Consider the following 9,087-nt stretch of genomic DNA (forward strand, 5'->3'; position numbering starts at 1 on the left):
ATCACATTTGATCCCCCGCCCCCAAAAATCCCAAATTGAAAACGACCCATCGGTGTAGTCTGCTTGTTCATCTCTCACTCTGAACCTCAATCGGCAACGGCTGTATCATCACTTAAGGTTGGTAAACCCTAACCCCTGTTTCTAGTTTCATTCTCTCAAAGTTTTAACCTCCTTTCTCTCACTCCCTCACTCAACCTATCAATTTTCATATTCTCGTCGAAAAAAGGAAGGTTAAAGCAACCATATGAAATGTGGTGTCACTAGGGTTCAAATATGTTGTAGATTTTCATTACTTCTCATGTGTTCTGAGACTAATTGCATTCCTGCTAATATTGTTGGGGATTTTCTTTTGCTATGTGAATTTGCAGAAATTATGGAAATAAACTTGCCAGTGCCGAAGCATCAGCGGTGTTTTGAATGCGTTGATATTATAGAGAGGATTAGCAAGTTGCCTGATGAAATACTCGGAAAAATACTTTCCTATCTCCCAACAAAAGAAGCAGTGGCCACCAGTATTTTGTCCAAAAGATGGGAACATCTTTGGGCATTAACCTCAGATCTTGATTTTTCTGATTATTTGCTACATGTCTATAGAAATTCAAGTGAAAATGATTGCATGATTAAGATGAGGTCCTTCCCGAAATACGTGGATCGGGTCATCTTTTACCATGCTGGATCAAATATACGAAAATGCAATATGTCATTTTACACCAAATATTTTCCCTCTAGTGCCCATGCTTGGATTTGTGCAATGATAACTTGCAATGTCCAAGAATTATTTCTTTCCTACTCTGACTTGCAGCTCTCTACTTATTATCAACTACCTTGGTCGCTTTTTTCCTGCAACACTTTAGGGGTTTTGGAAATTTATGGAAAATTTGTCATTGACTTGCCTGCATATGTTTGTTTTCCATGCCTTAAATGCCTTAAAGTTAAAGGCGTTTTATTTGTGGATAATGCTTCCGCGGAAAGACTCTTTTCTAGTTGCCCGGTGCTTGAAGAATTAACTATTAAAAGTGGTCTGGAAATTATGAATATTTCTGTATCTTCGTTGAAAAGATTGTGCATTCACTTTTGGGCTATTGAGACTAATATTAGTACTCCATGCCTCGAGTACCTTGAGATGGTTCATGATGAAGTTGATGCACTATTTAGATATTTTGTCAACTTTACATCCTCTTTAGTTCAGGCACAACTTGAAGGCGTTGATATTTACCTACTCAAAGCAATCTCTCAAGTTGAATGTTTAGGTCTGACAGAAACTGATAGGGTATGTTTGGAAATAAGTTTTATTGCATTAAGTGATTCATTTTATTTTTTATCTCTATGCAATGTCAGCGTAGATAATCTTGGATTATGTTTGTCAATTTATAGAGTCTCCAAAGCATTATTGGTGATTCAGCCTTGCCTATATTCAAAAATCTCAAGACATTGAAGCTCGGTCGTGTTAGATACCTATCACCAAATGATTGGAAAATGTTGACTAACTTACTTGAATCCTCACCAAATCTACAAGTTCTTGTCTTTCCAGATGTAAGTTGCGATATTTCACATTTATAATCTCTCTGGCTTAGTTTATAATAAATCAAGTTATGATTATTGTGCTGGTTAGGGACTTGTAAGTGATGGCATACATCATGAAGAGTTAAACTACTTCAATTTGCAACGGCCAGAACCCGTGGCAGAATGTTTGAGCATGCATCTTAAGACGGTCGAAATTTATGAATTTTTTGGTCTCCAAGAGGAGCTACAACTTCTGGAGTATTTTCTGGAGTGTGGGAAAGTATTGGAGAAAATGATTATCCACAGATATGTTGTTAGTAAAAATCCAACATTGGAGAAGAAAGTGAAAGAGGACAAGGCTATGTCTGAACTATTGAGCTTGAGATTTAGTTGTAGCACTCGTCAACTGATGAGGTTTAGAAGAAGTTGTAGCAGCAGCAGCTGTGAAGTTATTTTTACCAATTGAATTGAAGTTGTCACACACTCTTCAAAAATTTGCATTTTGATGAAAGAATTTATAAAAGGTGAAGTTTAGCTGGAAAGGTTAATGTCGAGATATTTATTATGCTTAATGTTTAGTATTTGCTTTAGTGGATGTGTTTTGCTTTTCATTAATTGATCCAGGATTTACTAATATTAGGAGGTCGTTGTGGTGGTCTCTCATGATTTATAGGTGCTAAAATGATATTATTGAGTGTTCTTAAAAAAATTTAAAGTCCCCAGCATTTTTCGACTAGTGGGTGCTTAAGCTCCCATCTGGATCCGTCCCTGTATGCAGTAGCCCAATTCCTATTGATTAACTGTTGTAGATAAAATATTGGAAATATTTTCAATTAATCAACAAATAAATTATCTAAATAAAAATTGCAAATAATGATTTATTTAATGGACTAAACCTTATTCTTTCGGTCAGAGCATAGGTAATGAGTGTGACTACCTAGAGTAAAAAAGGGTCCAATTTGTACCGTTTTTATTTTAAATTCTAAATATAGTTTTTTTTATTATTGAGTACCTTATCCATTATTTTGTCTAGAGTCCATGATATTTCATGATTGGCCATGCTTCGGCAATAATATTATAGAAGTAGAAATAATGTGTATTTTGAAAATAAGAAAGATAGTTTTATAAACGTTAATGAAAAACTGTAGTTCTTCTTTAACCACGGTAGTTCAAATATACGGAAATGCGGATTGATTTTCTATAGCAAATCTATTGCCTCTAGATACTATCCCTGGATTTTTGCTGTAGTAACTTGCAATGTCAAAGAGTTGTTCCTTCAATTCAGCAGGTTCCACATGGTACGTAATTCAACGGCCTTGTAGGCTCTTTTCCTGCAACAGTATATTCCCACTCTTGATCAACTGTGGTGTGATAATGTAGATGCTATCTATCTTAACAACAACTCTATCTTTTATGTACGAACAAAACATATTGAACTCGACTATCACTTTGTTTAGAAACAGGTAAGTTCAGGATTTAATCAGGTCCGCTTTATTCTCACGCATGATCAAATTGTTGGTGTACTCACCAAGCTTCTGGCTAGTGCATGTTTTCAACTCCTTCGTTCCCTCGTTCCCGTCTCTCTGTTCATTCCCGCCATCAAATTGAAAGGGGTGATAGAGTTAGAGATAATATTCTGATTATCTCTTAATAATCTGTTAATATCTTTTTGTATATCTTGTTAATATCTGCTTAGGTATTAGATTATTCTCAGTAATTATTTTCTAGAGTTTCAATCATAGTTTACAACTATGTTATACTTGTATTTATACCCAATCATATACAATTACTAATTACAAGTGAAATCAATTATATCCTACTATCCAATTCTCTTAACAAGTATAATACACTAAATATCTTAGATATAATTGATATTCGGAAGATCTGAAGTGACTGTTAAATATCAATCAAATCATTTTTTCTAATTTTCGATAACATATGACTAAAATTGATTTCTTGAAAACGTTAGGTTAAATTGTCATCATTTTATACATTAATGCTAAATTTACACTTTGATTAAAACGTTAGGGTTAAATTTGGTCTTATTCTGTAATTAAATTAAATTCCATACAAAAAGTATTTTTAAACACTTCGTCCATAAATATAAGGGTAATAAAAGAATATTTGAAAGTCACACAAAGGAAAAAAAAGCAAACAAGTTGAAACTATGTGTAAACATTTGAATTAAGGTTAAAAATGACTTTTCAATTTAATTCAATTTGAACTTTAGGTAACAACTCAATTTTGACATTGATGAATTTGAACAAATTAGTTAAAATTTTAGCTATCAAAACAGATTGTATTTTGACTAATTTGTCAAAATTTACAAACTTGAAACCGGAGTTAATACTAAAAATTCGATTCTGATTAAATTGATTCTAACTGTCGACTTTAAGAAATATTTTGACCCCTTATTCGTGGAATTTTACATCTTTCAAAAGTTCTCCATTCTCTTTAAAAAAAAAAGAACCTAACGACCCTTTCACTTCTTTAAAACAAACTCTAGCGGCTCTTCTTTTTGAGGAAGAAGGTCCTTTACCTTTTCCTATCTTGTTTTAGTAGATTGCTAAATACCGCCTCTATTTACTTATCACCGGTATTCCCCGCCCTAGTTGCATCCCACCGCTCCTATTTGGACTTTTTTGCCGTTCTCATAATTTTGATTAAAAATTGAAAATTCTCTCTTCAAAATCACAAACCTGAACAACAATAATTGAAATTATGAAAATAATTGATGCGTGTCAACCCGAGAACCCTGAAAATGGATGATTAAAACATTAAAATTTACGCTTTTTTTATCAAAGAAATCATGAAAATAATGCATATTTTTTATGACGATTTTACATTTTTCGTCACAAAAAATTCGAAGATTTTTCATATTTTTTTTATACCTACGCTGATAGAATTCCGTTTGGCCATTGGCCAGGCGGACAGGATTTCCGCCTGGCCACTAGCCATGCGGAAATCATGTCCACCTAGGCATAAAACTGGCGGATTCTCTAAAAAAACAAATTTTCAGTTTTAAAAAAAAATTATGAAAATGGTAAAATTGTCTAAATGGAAACGGTGATAAGTAATTTGGAGGCACTAAATAGCAACATCTTTTTTTTATTTCCACACTTTTTTTTCATTTTGTTTGGAATTCATATAGCTAACTCCGCCTGTGAGGGTCACTTGGTGGCCTTTACAGCCGGTCCCAAGTCCGGACAAAGGAGGAGGGTTGCGGTAGGTTTGTAGCGGCCAGCGTAAAACTTAGTCACATCTTATGACATGAACCATAATATAAATACCGTTGGGGCGTTCCCTACTCAGCGACGCGCTGCACTTCCTAGACCCGGGTGTAGTGATAAATGTGCAAGGGTTGCTAGGTCGTCGCCCCGAAGCGGCGCGCCACCCCAGGACCCGGGGGTGGTGTCAAATATGCAAGGGTTGCGGGTAAATAAGCTAGTCCACGGTAATGGTAGGGGTAGGGGTAAGGGTAGTAGGTTACGCTTTGGGACATGGAACATAGGTTCTTTGACAGGAAGATTAGCTGAAATTGTAGATGTTATGAAGAGGAGGAGAATAAATATATTATGCCTACAAGAAACCAAGTGGGTTGGAGCTAAGGCTAGAGAGATAGCTCCTTGGGGTTATAAGCTTTGGTACTCAGGAAAGGATAAGGGTAGAAATGGAGTAGGTATTCTTATTGATAGGGAGTATATTGATGAGGTAGTAGCGGTGTCTAGGAAGAGCGATAGAATTATGAGTGTTAAGCTAGTGATAGGGGATGAGGTTGTGAATGTCATTAGTGCATATGCGCCACAAATAGGATTAGATGTGTCTATAAGACAAGCTTTTTGGGATGACTTAGAGGAAGTGGTGCAACAGGTTCCTAGGGATGAAAAAATGGTACTAGGGGGTGATCTCAATGGACACGTGGGTTCTAGGCGAGATGAGTTTGAGAGTGTTCATGGAGGGTATGGTTTTGGAGATAAGAATGAAGCAGGAAATGATATTTTGGAATTCGCATCAGCCTATGACTTGAGTATCATGAACACATGGTTTATGAAGAGAACATCCCACTTAGTGACTTATCGGAGTGGCGGTAATGCGAGCCAAATTGACTTCTTCTTAGTAAGGAGTGCTTGGAGAAAGAGTTATATTGATTGTAAGGTGATCCCTGGTGAGAGTACGACAACCCAACATAGAGTAGTGGTGCTAGATTTTCGAAGTAGGAAATGTATAAGAAAACAAACACCTCAAGTAGAGACTAAGATTAAGTGGTGGAAATTTCAAGGGGAGAATCAACAAAAATTTGTGGATGAGATGACCAAAAAAGATATTTGGACTTGCAATATGGATTCAGATATAGATTCGATATGGAATAAGATGGAGCATAGTATAAGGGAAGTAGCGAAGGAAGTTCTAGGGGAATCTAAAGGTAGCATGCCACCGGGTAAGGACACATCTTGGTGGACAGAAGAAGTACGACAAGCAGTAAAGAGTAAGAGAGAATCCTATAAACTATTGGGGAAATGTAGGAGTGACGAGAACTACGAAAAATACAAAGAGGCTAAAAGGGAAGTAAAGAAGGTCATACGAGATGCTAGAGCAAAGGTGAATCGGGATCTGTATACAAGATTGGATACGAAAGAAGGGGAAAGAGACATATATAGAATTGCTCGGATGAGAGATAGGAAGACGCGAGATCTCGGAAAAGTTAAATGTGTGAAGGATGTGGACCAGAAAGTCCTAGTTGGAGATAAGGATATCAAGGAACGATGGAGGTCCTATTTTGATGACTTATTTAATGGAGATCGCCAACAAGATGTTGGAGATATAAGTATCCATCACGATATGATAAATCATGAATGCCTGCGGAGAATTCAAAAGGGTGAAGTCAAAATGGCATTAAGTAAGATGAAGTTGAAGAAAGCAGTAGGACCTGATGGCATCCCTATTGAGATTTGGAGATGTTTGGGAGAAAGAGGAATCGAATGGTTGACGACGTTCTTCAACAAAATTTGGAGAAACAATAAGATGCCATCAGAATGGAGGAAAAGTACTTTAATCCCTTTGTATAAGAACAAAGGCGATGTCCAAGATTGTGCCAACTATCGGGGAATCAAATTAATGAGTCACACTATGAAACTTTGGGAGCGAGTGATTGAACAAAGGCTAAGGAGGACGGTGAAGATCTCGGAAAACTAGTTTGGCTTTATGTCGGGAAGATCAACTATGGAAGCCATCCATCTAATGAGACAATTAATGGAGCACTATCGAAATAAGAAGAAAGACTTGCATATGGTTTTCATTGACTTGGAGAAAGCATATGATAAGGTACCAAGGGAAGTACTTTGGTGGGCCTTGATAAGGAAAGGCATTTCGCGGAAATATATTGACATCATAAAGGACATGTATGAGGGAGTATGCACGAGTGTACGTACTAGTGTTGGGAAGACTGAAGAGTTTCCTATTACGATTGGAGTGCATCAAGGTTCCGCACTAAGCCCATTTCTTTTTGCCATCGTTATGGATGAACTAACAAGTTCACTTCAAGATGGTATACCATGGTGCATGTTGTTTGCAGATGATATTGTGTTGGTTGAGGAGACGAAAGAAGGAGTGGAGATGAAGTTGGAACTATGGAGGCAAACTCTAGAATCTAGAGGCTTTAAGTTGAGTCGAAGTAAGACAGAATATTTGGAGTGTAAGTTTAGCGGCCGTAGGAGTAGGGAGGCAGGGACAATCATCCTAGATGGGAGAGTTGTTCAGGCCTCGGATTGCTTCCGGTATTTAGGATCTATTATCCAAACGGATGGAGAAGTAGATGGAGATGTTGCTCATAGGATTAAAGCTGGTTGGTCGAAGTGGAAGAGTGCTACGGGTTTTCTTTGTGATCCCGGCATGCCTAATAGATTGAAGGGAAAATTCTACCGGACGGCAATTAGACCAGCATTGTTATATGGTACGGAGTGTTGGGCAGTGAAACACTGCCACATCCATAAGATGTCGGTGGCGGAGATGCGTATGTTGAGATGGATGTGTGGTCACACGAGAAAGGACCGGGTGCGTAATGAAATAATTAGGACAAAAGTAGGGGTCACATCTATTGAGAATAAAATGAGAGAAAACCGACTAAGGTGGTTTGGCCATGTGAGACGTAGAGCGCTTGATGCGCCGGTTAGGAGAACCGAAGAGTGGCAAAGGGATGTAGTGGTGAGGGGTAGGGGAAGACCTAAGCAAACTTGGAGGAGGGTGATCGAGAGTGATATGAGTTTATTGGGAATTGAGGAAAATATGGTAGTGGATAGGACGGAGTGGAGGGAGCGAATCTGTGTCGCTGACACGACTTGATTTTCACGGTTTTATATGATGGTTCATGTTAGCCGACCCCGAATCATTTCGGGACTAAGGCTTTGTTGTTGTTGTTGTTTGGAATTCATATAGCTCATCAGATTTTCTTTTTCATTTAATTTGCATCTATTATCCATAATTTTGTCTGATTTAACATGAGTCCAAATAATTTATCTAGATTACTCACATTCAGTATAATGTAGATTATAAGATCTGCATGATTTTAGTAAAATCAATTATGATCTGCTTTTTTCAAAAGAATTTTAATAAAAAAGTTTGAATTCCAACAGTTTTTTGCGACTTTGGATTTGTAAAAAAAAAAAGTATTGGATTCATTATTTTTTAAGATAAGGTGTAAAAATACCCTTAATGTTTATACTTTGGTGCAATTTTAACTTAACGTCTAAAATGATGCAATTTTACTTTTAATGTTGGTAACCAATAGAAATTTTACCCCTAACATAGACAAATTGGGTCAATTGGAGAAGGCTTAATACATCATTTGCCCTCTGAACTTGTTCAAAAAGCTTGATTGGCCCCTAAACTTTCAAAGTGTCCCGATAGCCCCCCTGAACTTGCATAAAATGTTCAGTTAGCTTCCTGAACTTGTGTAAAATGTAATCAATTGATCACTCGGCCACAAAAAAGCAAGTTAAATGCGGAAGATGTATTCCACGCATCTTAGAATGTTATTACATAATTCAAAAATAGATTAAAAAGGAAGTTATTGCTTGTTCAATTATACAATTTTTCTTTTCTAATATTAGAACCGTATACCCCGATTTTGATCGTTTTACTTTTTTTAAGACTCGTGCAATACATTTTTTGCATTTAACTTACTTTTTTGCAACCGAGTGATCGATTGATTACATTTTGTGCAAGTTCAGAGGTCTAACTGGACATTTTATACAAGTTCAGGGGGCTATCGGGACACTTTGAAAGTTCAGGGGTCAATCAAGCTTTTTGGACAAGTTCAGGAGGCAAATGATGTATAAGCCATTGGAGAAATTATTCATCAAATTATCTTCTTAAATATTAATCTTGTCATCTACACTTTACATTTGCGTCATTTTATCACTCATTAGTAACAGATCACAAACATGTGGTTAAACGTGAAATTTAAAAAAAAAACATATATTGTATTTTGTACGAGTTAAATAAAAATAAAATTCAAATATTTCACCAAATTTTAAAATACTAATCTTAATAATCACAAAAATTATGAAATCTGTTTTTTTAGAATCA

The 9,087-nt window shown here is 36.4% G+C and overlaps 1 protein-coding gene across 1 annotated transcript; it reads left to right on the forward strand.

Annotated features, from left to right (window-relative positions):
* LOC136219028 (F-box protein At4g09920-like) lies at nucleotides 1–2,128 on the forward strand. Its single transcript, XM_066006224.1, has 4 exons — nucleotides 1–117; nucleotides 369–1,270; nucleotides 1,375–1,533; nucleotides 1,613–2,128. Exons 2-4 carry the CDS (start codon nucleotides 374–376, stop codon nucleotides 1,967–1,969), a joined length of 1,413 nt encoding a protein of 470 aa, XP_065862296.1. The 5' UTR covers nucleotides 1–117; nucleotides 369–373; the 3' UTR covers nucleotides 1,970–2,128.
* The last annotated feature ends 6,959 nt before the right edge of the window (nucleotides 2,129–9,087 follow it).

The sequence above is a fragment of the Euphorbia lathyris genome, chromosome 2 (genome assembly GCF_963576675.1).
Source record: "Euphorbia lathyris chromosome 2, ddEupLath1.1, whole genome shotgun sequence".
Taxonomy (NCBI): domain Eukaryota; kingdom Viridiplantae; phylum Streptophyta; class Magnoliopsida; order Malpighiales; family Euphorbiaceae; genus Euphorbia; species Euphorbia lathyris.

Coding starts and splice junctions, on each gene's coding strand:
- LOC136219028 (XM_066006224.1), top strand. CDS start 374: ATGGAAATAAACTTGCCAGTGCCGAAGCATCAGCGGTGTTTTGAATGC. Junction 1,271..1,374: donor GTCTGACAGAAACTGATAGG/GTATGTTTGGAA, acceptor GTCAATTTATAG/AGTCTCCAAAGCATTATTGG. Junction 1,534..1,612: donor AAGTTCTTGTCTTTCCAGAT/GTAAGTTGCGAT, acceptor TGTGCTGGTTAG/GGACTTGTAAGTGATGGCAT.